Raw genomic sequence first — 19,458 nt, forward strand, 5'->3', positions numbered from 1 at the left:
AGATAGGAAAAGATCAATTTGCATTCTTCTGCATGCTAACTGCCAGTTGAACCAACACCATTTGTTGAAGAGGCTGTCCTTTTTCCACTGAATGTTTTTAGCTCCTTTGTCAAAGATCAAGTGACCATAGGTGTGTGGATTCATTTCTGGGTCTTCAATTCTATTCCATTGATCTACCTGCCTGTCTATGTATCAATACCATGCAGTTTTTATCACAATTGATCTGTAATACAGCTTGAGGTCAGGGATGGTGATTCCCCAGGAAGTTTTTTTTATTGTTGAGAATAGATTTTGTTATCCTGGGTTTTTTATTATTCCAAATGAATTTTCTAATTGCTCTTTCTAACTATGAAAAATTGAGTTGGAATTTTGATGGGGTTTACATTGAGTCTGTAGATTGTTTTCAGCAAGTTGGCCATTTTATATTAATGCTAAACCATGAGCATAGGAGATCTTTCCATCTTTTCAGATCTTCATCGATTTCTTTCTTCAGAGACATGAAGTTCTTGTGATACAGATCTTTCACTTGCTTGGTTCGAGTCACACTAAGGTATTTTATATTATTTGTGACTATTGTGAAGGGTGTCAATGTCTAGCTCTCTTACTGTAACTGGCAGTATATATTTTAAGAGAAAGTGAAATTAATTGTTATTGTCTATTTTATGTATTTACATTTCAAATGTTATCCCCCTTCCCAGCTTCCTCTCCACAAGCCCCCATCCCCTCCTTCCTCCCCCTGCCTCTATGAGGGTGCTCCCCCACCTGCCCACTGACTCCTGCCTCAGCGGCCTAGTCTTCCCCTATCATGAAAAGTTTTATTTCAGCTTGCAGTTTTAGGCTACTGCCCATTATTGTGGAAAAACCAAGGTAGGAATTTAAGGCAACAAGTCACAGTCTATCCACAGTCAGGACCCAAAAGAAATGAATGCACGTATGCTTACTGTTTCACTTGCTTTTTCTGCTCTTACTCTCTCTACTCTACCATCCAGGATCCAAACCTAGGGAATGGTGCCACCCACAATGGGCCAGAGTTTCCCACATTAGACATAATCAAAACAATCCCCTACAAGCATCCTCAGAGGACAACTTGATCTACATCATCCCTCTTTGAGACTCTTGGGTGAATCTAGGTTATATCAAGTTGATGTTTCAAATTAATCATTGCAAGGAGTGGGGTTTTTTTATACACTATTATTAGTTTATTTAAAGTCAAAAAGTATTTAGAAAAAGTGCTCCATGTTCAAAATTAAATAGGAATTGTCTTCTATATACATGTCTTACACTGGAAATATGAAGTAAAAGTTTAATTCTGCAGAATTAAAACACAATTATAGTTATTCAAAAAGTAAAAAAATACTGAATTTTTGTGTTAAATTTTTAGAATGTTGCAATAACAAGTGAACTTTTTCTAACATTTAAAAATTATTCTTTTATCAATATATAACTATTCAAATAATTATGAGAATCTCTTTCACCAGAAAAATTAATTCACATGATACACTCCTGACCCCAAGATCAGCAGAGGGAGCCATGTCCCTGAAACAAAGCACTTCTTCCTTTTGTCTCCTCCGTCCCTAGAAATAAGCCTTATTTCACATCATTTACACAGAACTACGACCATACTCTGAGAGATAAGTAACTCTTTTCTTTTTGCCTCCGAAGCTCAGGGACAATCCTCAGTCTTCTTTCTTGGCCTGTCTCTTAGCACCACCTAAAGGCTCTATGCCTGGCTTACATGCTGTTGAGGCAGAACCATTGGAAGACGGTTTGACTTCAGCTTTCTTGTCATTCAATGAAAATTGCTGCTGCTGCTGCCGGCTAAATAGTATCCGAGTCAAGGTGTCCTCAAAGGGCGTGAGAGTCACAGCAGCATTCTTTCTCATCATCATGCTTACCTTTATGGTCACGAGGAAAATGGTGTAAAGGAACATGAGCTCATGCTTTGATATTGCCAGATGCCTGGTGTGCTGGAAAGTGAACATGATTGACCCCAGCAGGGTTACCTTGCAAGGGGAGGACATCTTCAGCCATTCATCACTTTCTGGTTTCTAGTCTCCTTTTAACAACTATTCACAAACTATGATAAGAGCACCACCTGCACCTTGGGCCCACCCAACAGCAATCGTGACTATCCAGCCACTTCTGTAGTAGCTGTTAGCGTGCGTGACTCCGACTACGATTTTCCAAGTTCTGGTCACTTCCTTCATTCCCGCAGCCAGGAGCTTAATAGGTTGATATGAATAGCCCTGGGAAACTAGGTCACGTGGGCAAAAGAATACAATATACCAGATTGAAGATGCCAGTAAAATATTAGTGTGGTTTGTGAGGAACTTCAGTGGAGGCTCTCTCTGCAAGCAGGATACAGGACAAAATTCCTCCGCCAAAGCAATGGAGCAAAGCATTCAACCAGCTGGACAGAGGTTTGGTTATTCCATGCCCCGGCCACCGCTCCTGGCCGCTGCTTCAGCGCCATCACCGACGCCAGGTAGTGGGCGATGTCAAAAAAGGGAAACATGGACGTGCGGGAGAAGGCCAGAGTCAGATCATCCCATGGGTACAGCGTGAGGACTACCGACCCCGCCCGCCCCAGCAGCGGTGGTTGCTGCGGGTTCCCTTCCGGGCGGCGGGGGTGGAGGAAGGGAGGCCGCCAAGGAGTGTGTTTTTTTTTAAGGTCATCTTGGGGAACAGATGCAGAGAGTCACACCCAGACGTTATATAGAGAGAAAGTCTAAGTTGAAGATTTCTATCAAATCCCTTCCCTAGGATCTCAGGAAATCCTGTGGAAAATGAGGTGGAAAGATAAGTAAGTGCCAGAGGGGATAGAGGACTTTAGGAGAATAAGGCCCTATGAATCAACTAGGCAAGGTGCTTATGAGCTCAGAGACTGAAGCAGAAAGCACAGGGCCTACACCGCCCTGCACCAGGCCCTGTGCGTATGTACTGCAGCTTAGCCTACTTTATTAGTGGGACTCCTAACTAAGAATGAGTGGGTCTCAGACTTCTGTGTCTGCTCTTGGGACTCTTTTCATCCCGCTGGGTTGCCATGTCCAACTTGAATACGATAGCTCCTGTTTCATCTTATTGTATTTTATTTTGTCATGTTGGGTTGTTATCTCTGTTCTTTTCTAATAAGAGGCAGAAATGGAGTGGATCCAGGGAGGAGGGAAGATGGGGAGGAACTAGGAGGAGTAGAGGGAGGAGAAACTATAAAAAATTAATTAAAATTAATAAATAAAATACAGACTACACCCTCCATTCATTTTCAAAAGTCAGATTACCCTGGTGGGATAAAATATGCATTGTGATAGGTTGTAATAAATAGGAAACATAAAAATGTTTATACCTTCGGTCCCAGTAATTTCAGTCCTGAGAATGGTTTGTAACAAGTGGAGCTCCCCAAAAGTACTTAGGTGCACAAAGAATTGGAAATAAATCAAAGGTTCAAAACAGGAGTCAAAGTAAATGGTTATACAACACAAATGCTGTATATTACAATCAACTAATTAAAAAATCATAGAAAAGTATCTGAAATGTTAGGATATTTGTATATATAAAAGTTTTTGTGCCAAATGGACAGAAGTTTGATCCCAACCTGGGAATGTGTGGATTCATAGATAGGTACGGAGCTTTGTTTTTGTTTTATTCTGTTGTTGTTGTTGTTTTAAAGAAAAGGTTTCAGGGAGGGAGGACGGGAGGGAGTGGAAAGAATGTGCTGTGAAAATGACTAGAATTCATTATACAACCCCAGGGGAAGAACAACAATATCAACCAACCAAACACCTCAGAGCTCCCAGTGACTAAACCATCATCCAAAGAGCACACATGGAGGGACCTGTGGCTCTAGCCACATATGTAGCAGAGGATGGCCGTGTTGGGCATCAGTGGGAGGAGAGGCCCTTGGTCCTGTGAAGGCCTGATGCCCCAATGTAGAGGAATGCCAGGGCATGGAGGCAGGAGGGTGTGGGTGGGTGGGTGAGGGAGCACCCTCACAGAAGCAGGGGAAGGGGGATAGGATAGGGGGTTTCCAGAAGGCGGACCAGGAAAGGTGATAACATTTGAAATATAAATGTTTAAAAATCCAATAAAAGAAAAAAATTAAAACTGAAACAAACAATAAAAAAAAATATTCAATTAAAAAAAAAGTTATCTTGGAAAGACAGACCAGAGGACTAGTTATAACAGCTGAGAATATGTGTCCCATGAAAACTTTGCTGCCTAAATGATCTGCTTTCTGGTATGTAGGAAGCTTCCGGAGAAGGTAAAGTCTTTAGGATCAGGAGATAACATGGAAGGATAAAGATGCTACTTCAGTTCCGGGTCAGCCACAGGCGCCACCTGTCATCAGTGACAGCCATCTCGATCTCCAGGTTTATATCCATATGGGGAAAGTTCAGGTAGCAATCCTGAGCCCCATTTCATATCTGTTGGCTGAGATGAGGTCCCCATTCTGTGATTATATGACAGGAATTGACTGATTTATTTCTTCATGGGGATATCTGAATCTTTTTGAAATGACTTTTTCTGTGTCAACACACCTGCCTCAGATGACACAGTCCCAAGTCAGAGCCACTGCCCCATTGATTTTAGAAAATGTGACCCTCTGTAGTTACAGAAGCAGGCACTCCCTAGCCATGGCTTCAGAGGATGTGACACTATCTCCTGTGTCCAGTGAACAGGGCACAAAAACAGAGACATTGCTTGGGTCCTCCTCAACTTCCAGTTTTATCATCTTTCTGTCCCTCTTCCTTCCACTTTCAAAGATGGTCTTTGGGTTTTGGGATTATACTAAAACCCTGTCTTCTGGACATAATGGGACCACTGAACCCATGAACCCACCACAGCTGCCATTGCCTGTACAAGATCTGAGCAAGATCAGTGAGTCTTCTGAGGAGCTAGGGACAGTTTCTGGCTTTGGGGGAAGAGAGATTTATTTAAAAGTGTGGACTCTGGTAGATCAACCACACTCTAGTGAATGATTGTACAGAATCAACGAGTTATTAAAAAAGAGGATGTGAAGTTAGGAGGGGTAGTGAGGTGACTCAATAAAGCCCCATAGTAAAACAGTCTTCTTTGGGGCTTTAGGACCTTCAGAACACTGTGGTGTTCCTCCTTTGGAAGTCTGGATATTTGGCAGCTGTGAGTTAGTTTGCTTGTAATTTCTGCATTTGAAGTGGACACATGTCCAATATGTCTCTCAAATTTATGGTAGAAGTAGATTTCTTGTGTAGATGATATTAAGTTCTCTTATTTTTGAGAATATAATGTAATTATTTCTCCCTCCCCTTTTCTTTCCTTCCTCTAAACTCTCCCATATACCCCTTTTCTCTTTCAAATTCATAGCCTCTTACTTCCTTAATTGTTGTTGTGCATATAGGTATGAATACATTCTATAGTCTATATACTTCTAAGTATAATCTGCCCCGTCTGTACAATGTTCCTTGTATACAGGTTTTCAGGGCTGACCCTTTGGTATTAGATAATCAGTTGGTGTACTCTTCCTTGGGGAAGCCTGTTCAACCCACTCCCAGCATTCCTTAATTACCTGTAGTTGTTTTCAAGGTCAAGGCCTTCCAGGACTTTCTCTGTCTACTTTGGCATGTGATCATTTTCCTTGTTCAGCTCAGGTTTGTTGTTCAGTCGTGTTGGTGAGAGCTTCCGGGTATAGCTTTTGGCATTACTAGGAGGCAAAGTCTTACAGCAAACTCTGATCCTCTAGCTCTTTCAACCTTTCCAGCCCTTGTTGGTGTTGTTCCCTGAGTCTTGGGTGTAGGAGCTGTTTTGTAGATGTACCCATTGGGACTGGGGTCTACAACTCTGAATTTTGAGTGGCTGTATTTTTTTTTTTTTTTTTTTTTTTGTAATGGTCTCCATCCATTGCAAAGGTAAATTTCTTTGATGAGGGTTGAAGACTACATTTAATCTGTTGGCTAGGTTTTCAGTACCAGCTATGGTTTCCCTCTTGTTGAGGGTGTCTGAAGTCCAGTTACAGAGCTGATAGTAACAGGCAATGTATGTGGGCACACAGAGTTATATCAAACCACTCTCATTATTAGGGATGCTACAACCAATTACAGCCAAGGGTGAGGTAAGACAGACTTTTCAAGTTTTTGGGATGGGATAAACCTATCTTACATATCAGAAAGCCAATATGGATACAAATGATTATATCTTAAATTAGATTCCCTGCCAAATTAAACGTGGACTTCTAAGACCTAGAATGTAAAAATTAGAAAGTAGTTAGCAATGAGGTGGTTGAGATCGTCTGTCCTCAACAAGTGAGGTCACACTAGTGTGACTCAGACAGCTATCACTGGAATCCTTAAATGTGTGTGTATATTCAATGAATTTGCTTAAATCCAACTCCCTTTATTTTTACTTCAATTTCTATACCTAATTCCATCATTTCTTCCCAACTTCACATCTTCTTTTTAAAAACACACTGAGTCCATTTAAAGTGCACAGGTGAAGGATGATCTAATGCAGGCAGCATGGGCTCGCCTCTCAGGCACTGCATCCTTGAAGAAACTTTCTTATCCCCGCCCCCTTGCAGCCATCAATTAGCAATAGTTGCTTATTCAAGAGTGGGCATAATAACTCCTCCCCCACTGCATGCTGGGGTTTTGGTTGGTTTGGTCCTCTGTAGCTTTTATGCATGTGGTCACAGCTGCTGTGAATTCATACATGCATCAGACTGTCGTGCCTTTCAAAAACTGTTTCACAGAAGATATCTACTATCTTTGACTCTTCCAATCTTTCCTTTGCTTCTTCTAAGATGTTCCCAGGTCTGTTGAGGTAGGAGGTGGGATGTAGCTACCTCATTTAAGAACTCTGCCTTCTCTTATTCTCTGCACATTGACTGGTTGTGGCTCTCTGTATCAACAATCTCCTACTGTAAAAAGGTCTTCTTTGTTGAGGGTTGAGAAACTCACTGAGCCACAGGTATAATGATAAAAACTGGGAGGAGGGTCTATTTTGTGAAGCCGGCTTTAAGTTCACTCAGAAAGTGGTGGGTTTTTCTGATAACATTCCTGTCTGTATAACACTGTCGGGTACATGTTGCTTGGGTAATTGTTACTGAAGGTTTCAGAGTTCACTGCTGGTAACAATGTTGTTTTTTTTTTTCTGCCAATAGCAAACAAACAAACAAACAAAACCCAAAACTTCCAGCTATTCATCTGTCGACGTCCCTGACTCAAGAATGGAGCATCTTCAGCATAGAGCCTTACCACCAAGTTCTGGATAGTAACCGAGAGCATTGGCAAAGCCTCTAGGATTTGTCCTGGTGACTCCGAGTTTCCAAGAATGCTGTGGAAGATGGAGGAAAGGACAATAAGAGCCGGAAGATGGGGATAAGAGCTAATAAATGTCTTCTTTTAGAAAATATACAAACATTGCGATCATAAACTCTGAACAACTATGAATGATTGCACTGGGCCTGCCCAAGAACCAGCCCATCAACAGCCAGGAAAGGGTTGTAGGAGGAACTCATAGGGTCCTGTCCTTCACTGCTGAACCATTTTCTCTGTGTAGATTAAAGGAAAGGGGACCTCACTGCTTTCAGTCCTGTAGCTCCTGATGACCCCAGCAGGCTTCAGTAGATAATCCCAATCCCATGCGTGGTTATCTGGCTAAACTCAGTGGGTCACAGAACAAAACCAATCCATGAAAAGGACTTTTAAATAGGGGAAGGAGTTGATAAACTTGGAAAGTCGATAAGAGAGGGGTATAGAGAGAAGTAGCCAGAAAATATCCTATACATGCATAAAAATGTCAAATAACTGAATTCACAAAATATCTTATTTCTCAGTAGTGACAAATATAAGCGCTTTTACACTAACCGTTTATGTGTCTGTCATTAATGGTTAGATGCTAAGAAAAGAGGAATTAAAATTCTTACACCACAAACAGAAATGCAATGGCCAAATGAAGCATAACATACTGCGAGCTACTTTTAAAATGTTGTTTTTATTTCATGTGCATTACTGTGTTGCCTGCATGTATGTTTGTGTGAGGGTGTCAGAGCCCCTGGAACTAGAGTTACAGATAGTTGTGAACTACCACATGGGTGCTGGGAATTGAACCCAGTTCCTCTGAGAAAGTAGACAGTTCTCTTAATCACTGAGCTATCTCTTCAGCCTCTGTATGCTGCTTTTTTTTTTAGGCAGGTGAATAATAAATAATAGTTCCAAATGGATCTAACACCGTGATGTAAAATGTGAAACTTCAAAATTGCTAGAGTAAAAAGCTTCCATGTGTGAGCACAGAAAGGGGCACTCTGGAGGGGGCTCCAACAGCTCTGAAAGAAGAGCAAGAAATGACAACTTGGATTGTATCAAGTTAAAAACATTCCACAGACCAGAATAACTAATACTCACGGTGAAAAACAACATACAAAAGAGAAAGTTCTTACCAGCTACATCTCTGGGGGAAATTTCTATTTAGAAGGTGCTTAACACAGAGAAATACAACCCTAAGACCTAAATCATCCAGTCAGTAAACAGGCAAACCCATTGGACAGACACTTCTCAAAAGATGAAGTAGAGGGGCCAGAACAATGGCCCACAAACACATAAGAGCTTCTCCCACACAGACACCTACAGTTCTGGGTGTTTGGCTCCCCTTTCTGACCTCTGGGGCCTTCCATGTATACAGGGTACCCATCACATGTCAGGTACACATCATTACAAATAAAACAGAGCAAGTACTTTGACTTTGTCTTTTAAGATGAAGACAAACTGGCCAGCAAACAAGTGGAAAATGTTTACCATCCTTAGCCATCGGAGATACACATCAGTGAGAAGTACCATGAGGTTTTTTGGTATTGTTTTTTTTTTTTTTTTTTTTTTGAGAATTTTATACACAGATGTACATATAAGCACCAAAGAGAGACTCCAGGTAAAGGATGGTGACCTGTGAGAGGTGGAGAGAGAACAAAACAAGGTTAAGAGGAGGGTGAGTATGAGCCAAGTACCTGAAATGTCACATAAGGAAATGTCACAATGAAATCCATTCTTTTGTACTGTGCTGAAGAAGAAGGAACACAGATAAAAATACCAGATTGTCAAGTCTGATATAGGAGAGCTACGTGGTCTCTGAGGAGTCTTGTCTAATCCTGTTCCATTCTCCCCGTGCAGGCTTTGGAGATTAGGATGGGAGAGTACGCATCAGACATGGACCATGGTGCCTTGTGATCTCGGTACTTTCCAAGAAGGAGTTCTTACTGAGCGTAATAATGAAAATGATGGGATAATGTCGATCTCACTTGTGGGTCAGAAAACAAAATCCTTGTCCAATCCTCTGTACCAAAAACACAAAACACAAAGGGGCTCGCGGTTTGTAAAACAATGACATCAATGATGCTATCAATAATAAATTTAATTAAGGAAAGTAACAAAAGAGATGGGAGAAAGAAACCCACCAGCATAGAAAATGAAGGGGTTCATATAGAAAGAGCTTACGGTGTGAAAGAAGAAGGGGCAAGCTTAAAGAACAAGCTGCAAACATGACTCCTTGCTACTCAAAGGAAAGAACTATCCTGCAACAATGAAGAAAAGGATAATTTTAAAGTACTTTTGTCAATTTTCTTTCCTCTTAGAGCAACAAACAGTATGGTTCTTTCTTTAAGAATAGAGAGAAGAGGGCTGGAGAGATGGCTCAGCGGTTAAGAGCACTGGCTGCTCTTCCAGAGGTCCTGAGTTCAAATCCCAGCAACCACATGGTGGCTCACAACCATCTGTAACGGAATCTTATGTCCTCTTCTGGTGTGTCTGAAGACAGCTACAGTGTACTCATATAAATAAATCTTTTTTTAAAAAAGAATATAAAGATCTAAACTGTGCAAATTTCATGGAAAAGTACATTAATGTGTCTAAAAGCTCCTGCCCTGGACTCAACATGGGTTAGGTCTAAGGGATTCAGGATTCAGAGCTGCTGTGAGCTGGCCATTCCAGTTTAAAGTCCTGCAGAAACTTCCTTTAGACTGTGGAGGAAGAACTTTGAGGAAATTAAACTCCCACTGAGTAAAGGGGAAGGAGGAGGAAGAGGGACAGTCACCAGAGCGGCCCCGTGTTTCCTCAGACACACACACCCAAATGTCATGTGTAGCTAGCAGTAGGTGACAATAGGGTGGATCCCAAGAAGAAAGGAAAATCCCTGAGAAGTTACTGTGGTCATTAGCTTTTCCTTCTGCCGAAAAAAAGCCTGACACAAATAACTTAAAACAGAAAAAGCTTTGTTTTGCCCTGTGGTTTCAACCTAGGCTTCAGTCCACCACTGGTTTGCTTCATTGCAATGGGCCTGTGGTGGGCATCATGGTGGCAAAAGTAAGTGATGGAGAAATCTCCTCCCAATGTGAGGCCAGTAAGCAGAGGGGAAGAGAAATATCAAGAGGGGCAGATATACTCTCCAAAGACATGCCAGCAGTGGTCGCTTCCTCTAAAAGGGACCCACTTCCTCTTTTCCATCACCTCCCAATAATATTGTCAAGGAACTAAGTTACCAGTGGGTCAATCTGTTGATGATGTCAGAGTTATTGAAATACAACCCCTTCTTAGTGATGGGATCCTCAAGGTGAGAGTCAAGCTTGCCATATGTGAACCCTGCTCAGGACACATCAGATCCAAACCATGGCTCAACTGGAACTCAGAGAGCTTGGCAGTTCTCACCCACAGAAGTGACTGTGTAACACTACAGTATAGGTTATATCTCCACGGGGTCTAAGTGCCTCCTACTATTCAACTCTTGGGGCTATGGAAGGGGTCTACACCTGCAATGGGCTTATCAAGAGTTGTAACAAGTGTCTTTTAAACTCCACCTAGCTTGTCTCTCAGTTTACAGTTCCAAGTTTCCATCACAGGCTCACAGGCAAAATACATGGCAGAGGACATGGCTAGGCCAGAGCTAGCTTCAGATAGTATGTCCTGTCAGAAATGGACATGCCTGACCGCAGGACCTCCCAGGACACAGGTTGGGTGGAAGCTGAGGGTGCTGCATCTGGGGAAAGTCTCCTGTCTGTCATCGTTTTTGCGTGATTTGAGCAAAGCGTATGATAAGTAACACCTAGAGTTATTGTACCTGTAGTGATCAATATCTGAAAGGTGTCAACAGCACATGTGTATCCCCTCCTTGGTTATCAGTGTGGCTCTTTTGTCCACAACTGGAGTTTTCCTGTTGCCTGCGTGGACATTCTGGTGGGGGGAGAACCCTGGAGTTACAATAGTTACTGCAAGCCTACCTCTTAAGATAAGCTTAAACCGTGTGTTTAAAATAGGTAGAAGCCCTCAATTTATCAGTGTGTCCATGGTAGAGGAAATTAGGGAGCGTGAATGAACAGGGCACAGGCTAGTGTGTTTCTACGCAGTTACCTGGTTTCCTCACAGAAATATATGAGCATCTTGCTCAGATGGGAGGTCCTTCCCTCCATCTTATTTGATACAGTTTTAATTTTTTGGATTCATTTATGCTAAAAAAAAAATCTCAGCCACTTATTGTCCTAAAGCTATCTATTTCTTATACTCCTAGAGATATAATTTTATGGGTTTTATTTTTTTCAAAATAATACAACTTTCTAGTGTGTGGGTCTTTGCCCTGACTTAATTCAGTTGACCCCTTATATGTTAGTTGTCCAAAATTCTTGGAAACTCTTGATTATTTTCTCACTTTCAGAATTGCATTATGGGGCTAGAAAGATGGCCAAGTGCTTGAGAGCACAGGCTGCTATGTCAGAGGATGGGACTCAACTGTCACCATTTAAATGGCTGCTAATGAGCATCTGTAACGCCAGTTGCAGAGGATCAACACCCTCTTCTGGCCTCCACAGGCACTTAAAATAAGTAATTCACAGCATACACACAGGCAAAATACCCATCTACCTAACACACAAAAAATAGTTTTAAATTTTCAATTATTAAAAAAGCCATCCAAAAGAAAGACGGGAAAATTTAAAAAAAAAAAAAAAAAACAAACAACGGAACAAAGATGGAAGAAAAATCCATCCCGAGACTGCCCCACCTATGGAATCCATTCCATCTGCAGACACCAAACCCCCACACTATTGTTGATGCCAAGAACAGCTTGTTGACAGGAGCCTGGTATAGCTGTTCCCTGAGAGGTTCTACCAGCACCTGCCCAATATAGATGCAGATACTCACAGCCAACCATCAGACTGAGCCCAGGGACCCTAATTGGAGAGCTAGGGGAAGGACTGAAGGATCTGAGGAGACTGCAACCTCATAGGAAGAACAATATTTACTAACTGGACCACTCAGAGCTTTCAGGGACGAAACCACCAACCATGGCTCCAGCCACATATGTAACAGAGGATGGCCTTATCTGACATCAATGAGAGGGGAAGCCCTTTGTCTTGTGGAGGCTTGATGCCCCAGTGAAGGGGGATGCTAGAGAGGTGAGGCTGGAGTGGGTGAGTGGGTGGAGGAGCATCCTCATAGAGGCAAAGAGGAGAGGAAAGAGAAAGGGAAGATGGGATGGAGGGTTTGTGGAAGGATAACTAGGAAGGGGGCTATCATTTGAAATGTAAAAGAATAAAATGATTAGTAAAAATAAAAATTACAATAAGACAAGAAAATTGAGAATTTTTAAGACAATAAATTAGAAGCGGCAGATATGAGCAAATAACTAAATAGTATCATTTCATTTGTATAGTATCCAGATGATAAAATTCATAAAGTAGATCATGAGGTCCTGAGATGAGAGATATTCTGTTATAATGTCACAGACCTTGGTTTTAATATGAAAAACATCTGGGGACAGATACTAGCAATATGCACATACTTCATAGCATGAAGCTGAACAATAAAAGGATCTTTATATGGTAAATTTTATGCCACCCATATTAAAAAGTAGGGTTCTTTATTCCTATACTTGCACACTGATTCTGTATACTCAGGTATAGATGATTGTGTAACCTGCACACTTTAGAACTCACATGACTGGGGTCGTTATCAGAAACAGAGACTCACCAGCAGCCGAGCAGAAACTCAGCGTATTTATTGATTATATAGGGCACAGAAGAGAAGGTGGTTGAGCTCCTCTCAGTGGGAGGTCTCTGTAGGGGAGCAGTCTCAGGCTGCCCTCACCTGCATGAGGAAGCTGTAATTGGTATTTTCTGTACTCCGTGGTTTTAGCTAAAGGTCAACTTTGCATTATCATCCATACGTGGGCCAAGTGAAGGACTTCTCATGGTCCCGAGGCTTTGGCACCCTTGATATGGCCACACTCGTGTCAAAAATACACTCAGGACTTTCTCCACTCTACACAGGTGGTGAGCTTAGGAAAGATAATTTTGGGTAGCTGTCTGAAATCCCAGGATACTCACATACTAGGTTTTCTGCCTAACCTTAGGATGATTTATCTCACATTTTCCAGTTTGTTTAATTAATCCTATGCAAGAAAATTACTGTTTCCTGAGCATAGTATTTTACAACTTCTGAATCAAATTTTGCCACCTTTGTTAATAATAACATTTTCAAAATGAAACTGCCATGCACACACACACACACACACACACACACATATACACACATACACATACACATACACATACACATACATATACATATACATATATAAACCTCTCAGCAAGAGCTTTGCTGTTACTCACCAGGGATCAGGATGTATAGATTATTCATGATGTGTTTTTTTTTCAATTGCTCATTTTTCTTTTCATTCCTTGCCAGTATAGTGACTAATTAAACTTAAATTTCCATTCCAATGCATTCTCTTCCAGCTTGTGCAGTGTAAGTACACTTGTGACCATCAATGTCATGATCCCTTTGCGTATCTTAGCCCTGAGTTTTATCTGTATCTTAAAAAAGAGATTATTAAAAAATTTATTCTCAATTGAGAAATGTGATCAAAGTTGTCAGATGCTTTCTTTATTGCCTCCAATTGAAACAGTTCCTGGATTATTTTCTAAAACACAGGAAAGAGACCTGGGATGAGGCATAAGGTTGAGCAGGCACAATAAGAAATTTGATGTTTGAATTGATTCTTTGTGACTCACTAGTTTTCTGAGGGAAATAATCACTTTTCCCAGCTAGAGAGAGCTTAGTACAAGGTCAGAGTGCAAGGATATAACCCATGTGTTTTATAGTATATTTATTTTATGCACTTTCATCTTATAAGGATATGAGTGGACATTTTCTCTCTCTCTCTCTCTCTCTCTCTCTCTCTCTCTCTCTCTCTCTCTCTCTTACAAATTTATTTTTAAAAAAGAGGAATACATATACAGATTTTTAAAGGCATTTTGGCATAACACTATATAAATATCTTTGTCAATCCTTAATTCTTTTAGAGGTTTTATAGCATGTATTGAAATCCCACTAGTTACCATAAGCATGAAGTACATGTAGGACAGAACATAACATGGAAACAGTTTTCTTGGTGAGTATAGATTAAGCATAATGATCTTTGAATACCAAAAATTGCCATAAGGCTATATTCTTAGCTCTTGGATTATTAATGATTTAAGGTCCAGATTACCACACTCTGAGAGGTATACAATTTATTTTTTTTTCCTAAGAAAGACTGAGGCTTTCTTTTTTCTTTTCTTTTTTTGACCTTCATATGGTCTGTGAGTTGTTTCTGGGGTGTTCAGAGCTTTCTGAGGTTAGTATCCAATTATCAGTGACTACATATTATGTCTGTTCTTTTGTGACTGGGTTACCTCACTCAGGATGATATTCTCTAGATGCATCCATTTTCTTAGGAATTTTATAAAGTTGTGGCTTCTAATAGCTGAGTAATACTCCATTATGTAGATATACCAATGAGTGGACTTCTTATTTGTACCTTCCATAAATCACTACCCAGGATACTGGAGTGGGACAATTGGAAATATGTTTTCAAGTAGTCTTCCTTCTGGAGCAACGTCCATATTGTTCCGAACAGAAAGTGGAACGCTTCAGGGACGTTCTCTTCTCCCAAGAACTCGGCCATGGCATCGTCCCTTTGCGTTCACGATGCCACAATGAGTCCTTTCTGTGATTCTCACAGTGGCACAAAGCTGTCTCTAAACAATAAGGCAAGTCTTCCATCTTGTCTCAGGACACTAAGGACACCACCGGTGGCAGTAAGGATTTACCACAGCCTGTTGCTAAGGTATTTGTGGATCATACCTGTCAGAGTTTCCTGTGTTAAAATATACTGGGTTTAATTTTGTAATGGATTCCATATCATACATTCAGCAAGGAAACCAATGGTATCTCTTGTTTTTACAACAGGAGTTTCTATCATTGCAACTTAACTGTTGTGTTTCCCCCACCCTTTGGACGTCTGCACCTCACCGTGCCTTCCAGATACACTCCCAAACTCTTTTCTCTGCACACACACCGTCCTTGAAATGCTGCAGCTAGCTAACCATTGCTACCACCATCTTCTCTTGTCAATGCTTTCAGAATAAACTAATCTTAAAAGCAAGCACCCATGTCTCTCTGAGAAAATTCCAGACATTGGTATGTCAACATCTATAGTTCTATATACCCCACAGCTACTTTTGGACATTCATGTGCCCCAATTATCATTTTCCCACGGCTGAGGTTTGACTCAAGAACCTCACACTTGCTAGGCCAGTGGTCTACCATACAGCTATGACTTCATATCCACTTATTCTTGAAGCTTTCTATTCAGAGCTTTTGTGTGTTCAGTTGCCTCCTGTGCTTTCTATATGTGTGACTGCTCCTTTGCATGTCAATGAGAGGCTATGTCAAATTCAATGTAAAAAAAAAAAAAAGCAATTCCATGGGCTTCTGTGGGGCAGCACACTAAACAGTGTCAGCTCCACTACACTGTGACTAGGAAAATTTGATCAGGCCCAGGTTATTCTCAGAGCATAAAAAATAAAAATAAAAATAAAAACCTCTTCCCGACTCTACTCTGGATTTTGTTTGAAAATAAAAAGCCCAATCATGCCCTTATAAAAAAGAAAATGCATAGAATAAGTACACGAGAAAACACACTTTGTTTGCAAAGGGTATGTGATAAAGTCAGAGAACTGATAAAAATTTGCTAAAGCTTGTGACATAGAAAAAGATCTCTGACATTACGTCCCTGTGCAAAGTACCTGGGAACATTACCAATGTCCCCAACTGTGCAGAGGGAAGGAAGTTGACATTTAGAGATAATTTTTTAAAGAAGGGGGGGCAGTGCCTTTTGTAGCTTCAGCCATATCCATGGTACACCCAACTAAAGAAGATATAAATGTGCAAGTCAACTCAGCTCTCAGTGAAGGTCCTTCTTGACAAGATGAAGTCCTCTGTCTTCATCCTTTCTCTGCTCCTCATTCTGGAAAGACAGGAAGCTGTGGTTGGACAATATGGTGAGTGAGGGGATGTTGGCTAAAGGGAATGTCACTCAGGGAGAATGTCTTTAAGGGTGCTCAGGGAGTAAGCAGATCCTTTCATAGGGTGACATTTTTATGAGACTTAGTTCTTCTCTACCAAACCCCCAAAAACCCTTTTGGGAACATCAGTGGTTTTATGAGAAATTTTTGGAAATAAGACTTGGAAGGACTGCACATTGTGTAACTTAAAAATTCTTATTACCAATTACCAGGCGGGACCAAAGGTCACTTCCAGAGCAGCTCCACAGGATTCATGCTAGGTCAGAAGGGCCATCTCAACTTCGGGATCAAAGGAGGAAGCGATGAAGCAGCTGAAGAAAGTATTTTCATGCAAGCACAACACCAGGTGTATGGCCAGGATGGTAGTGACATGACCCAGACACATCAAGCCCAGACACAAGAGCAAACAGGTGTAAAAGGGGCTGCGCTTTGTCGTAAAGGACAAGTATCCCAACTGAAATCCCAAGAATCCCAAATAAAATCCTATGGACAAGTGAAATCTGGAGGATCCCAAGTAAAATCCTTTGGACAAGTGAAATCCGGAGGATCCCAAATAAAATCCTATGGACAAGTGAAATCTGGTGCATCCCAAATAAAATCCTATGGACAAACAAAATCCCAAAGTGGTCAACTAAAATCCTATGGACAACTGAAGTCCAGTGGGTCCCAAATAAAATCCTACGGACAAGTGAAATCTGGTGCGTCCCAAATAAAATCCTATGGACAAACAAAATCCCAAAGTGGTCAACTAAAATCCTACGGACAACTGAAGTCCAGTGGGTCCCAAATAAAATCCTATGGACAAACAAAATCCCAAGGTGGTCAACTAAAATCCTACGGACAACTGAAATCCAGTGGGTCCCAATTAAAATCCTTTGGACAAGCAAAATCCTATGGACAGACAAAATCCCAACAATCCCAGGTCAAATCCTTTGGACAAGTAAAGTCCCAAAATGCCCAAATGAAATCCTATGGACAAGTCAAATCCCAAAGTGGCCAAATAAAAGCCTCCTATGGTCAAAGAAAATCCTATGGTGAAGAAGCTCAACTGAAATCTTTCGGACAAACAAAGTCTTTCGGACAAACAAAATCCCAAGATGCCCAACTAAAATCCTATGGTCAACAAAAATCCCAAAGTGGTCAGCTAAAACAATCCTCTTTTAGCCAAGTAAAATCTCAAAGTTCCCAACTAAAGTCTTATGGCCAACAAAAATCCCTCAAAGGGTTTTCTCAACAAACCCAACATAAAGGATTTGCCGTGGATGAAGATATGTCACAAGTGCGGAAACAATTTGATGATGACGATCTCTCTGTACAACAAAAGTCTACCCAACAGATGAAAGCCGAGGAAGACTTGTCCCAATATGGACAACAACGACAGTTTGGACAAGAACGCTCACAATCCTATTCAGGATATCTTGCTCAATACAGAAAGAAATTAGAAGAAGAACAACAAAAGAATTTTAATCATGGAAACTATTTTACAAAGGGAGGGGCAGGCCTATACCAATCTCAGCTTAAGGGATAATATATTCCCTGACCAACTAAAGACCAAGATCAATATCCAGGTATGTTTCTACCAAGTAGGAAAAATATTTATCTCAAATTTTTACTTGTGATATATAAGAAAGCCCTGGGTCCATTATGGAATTGATTACCCATTCGTTAACTATCAGTAAAAAACATTATTATTACAAACTTTTAGAAAGATAAAGAGCAGCCCCTGGTAAAATGAGCACTTGTATGGTAAAGGCAGAGTAAGCAAGCGAAGTTAACAATTATTCCTGAATTGCTACATTAATGGACTCTTTTCAGTGCTTTCAGTGCTTTTTCTGAACACAAACAGTTTATATTATTAAATATGTACCACCTATGCAATTATATTTAACATAGATATTTCATGACGTAATCTTGTTTGTTCTTACACTTTCAGTTGGTTAAAAAAAATTGGTTCCTTGCTTATATTGATATAAGGTATTATTGAAGATGAGCTCTTTCTCCACACCAATGAGTATCCTTGAGTCCCTGTGGCCTCCGTTTTCCATCACAAACCATGGGGTTAAGGATTAGCTGCTTATTTCACCAGATGGAAGATATGAGTACAAAGATCTCTGTTTGGAGCAGACACTGTGTGCAGTTAGATGCCCAATGGTGAGCCTGTTAAATTCCAATGGACAGTCCAGACTTGTAGGGAGGAGTAGAGGGGATCGCAATGAGAAGGATACAGGAAATGTCTGGACTGGTGGTAATCAGGAAGCACTGTGCATGTGTATAAGATTCTCAAAGAAAAAAGTAAAAGGGTTTAGGGCTGTGTGGTTTTAAATCCGTACTTGTGCTGCAGGAAGACTTCAAAGTGAGCAAGGGTATTAGGGGTCCATAGGTTCCTGCTGGTCATTTGTGATATAGGGAGTGAAATCTAAATCCCAGAAGAAAGACAGTGTTCACTGCCTTGTCTGAATTAAGAAAGGAAGAGCAACAAAAACTATGAACACATGTGGGGGTCTATTGATTAAAGTCATTAGTGGCCGAGCACCCCAATTTGTAGAAACCGGTTTTGGTAAAATTGAAAGGGGCAGAGACCCATTCATCTAGGTCTCCACTTCTGACTACCCTCATATCACTGACACTCCTTCTCGTTCTAGGACTCACCTCACCAGAGTCAAGTCTATGATACCTTCAAGATGCATACCGCAACGTCCTTCCAGATCGTTGGCTCATGGACAACCTTCTACTCACATTTGCTTTTCTGTAGGACGTCTGACCCTGGAGCTTCCTCAAACACTTGCTTTCCAATAAAGCAATAGCTTTCTGCATCACTTGCTCTTGTTCACTGAGATCATTCCTACAGATGTCTGGGTTTGGGAACACTCCTGATGGGCAGTTCCAAAAGGAAGAGAAAATTGGGTAGCGTTGAGGAAAATGGCAATGAAATCCACATTTGTAGATGTCTGGGTTATAAAGAAGTTGTTAGAACTATGCTGGTTGCCCTGTGAGCCACCTAAAGTGAACCTTACAATACTTCATGACTCTTTTTCTAGTGGCTCTTTAGAAACTAACAGAGTCAAAAGATTACAGGCCCAAGAGGGTTAGTTTCCTGTTTC

At 41.0% G+C, this 19,458-nt stretch overlaps 1 protein-coding gene and 1 pseudogene across 2 annotated transcripts; one reads left to right on the forward strand and one right to left on the reverse strand.

The window, feature by feature from the left end:
• Positions 1-1,676: 1,676 nt before the first annotated feature.
• Positions 1,677-14,955, reverse strand: LOC308427423 (trimeric intracellular cation channel type B-like; annotated as a pseudogene). Its single transcript has 3 exons — positions 14,809-14,955; positions 7,227-7,305; positions 1,677-2,676 (listed from the first exon to the last, which is right to left on the reverse strand). The product of its transcript is annotated as a trimeric intracellular cation channel type B-like (transcript).
• A 1,305-nt stretch (positions 14,956-16,260) lies between these two features.
• LOC308427424 (seminal vesicle secretory protein 2-like) lies at positions 16,261-17,885 on the forward strand (the record flags this gene model as incomplete). Its single annotated transcript, XM_080925557.1, has 2 exons — positions 16,261-16,333; positions 16,570-17,885. 2 exons carry the CDS (start codon positions 16,261-16,263, stop codon positions 17,883-17,885), a joined length of 1,389 nt encoding a protein of 462 aa, XP_080781683.1.
• Positions 17,886-19,458: the final 1,573 nt, after the last annotated feature.

This window comes from Micromys minutus (assembly GCF_963924665.1).
Source record: "Micromys minutus genome assembly, chromosome: 11".
NCBI classification, from domain to species: domain Eukaryota; kingdom Metazoa; phylum Chordata; class Mammalia; order Rodentia; family Muridae; genus Micromys; species Micromys minutus.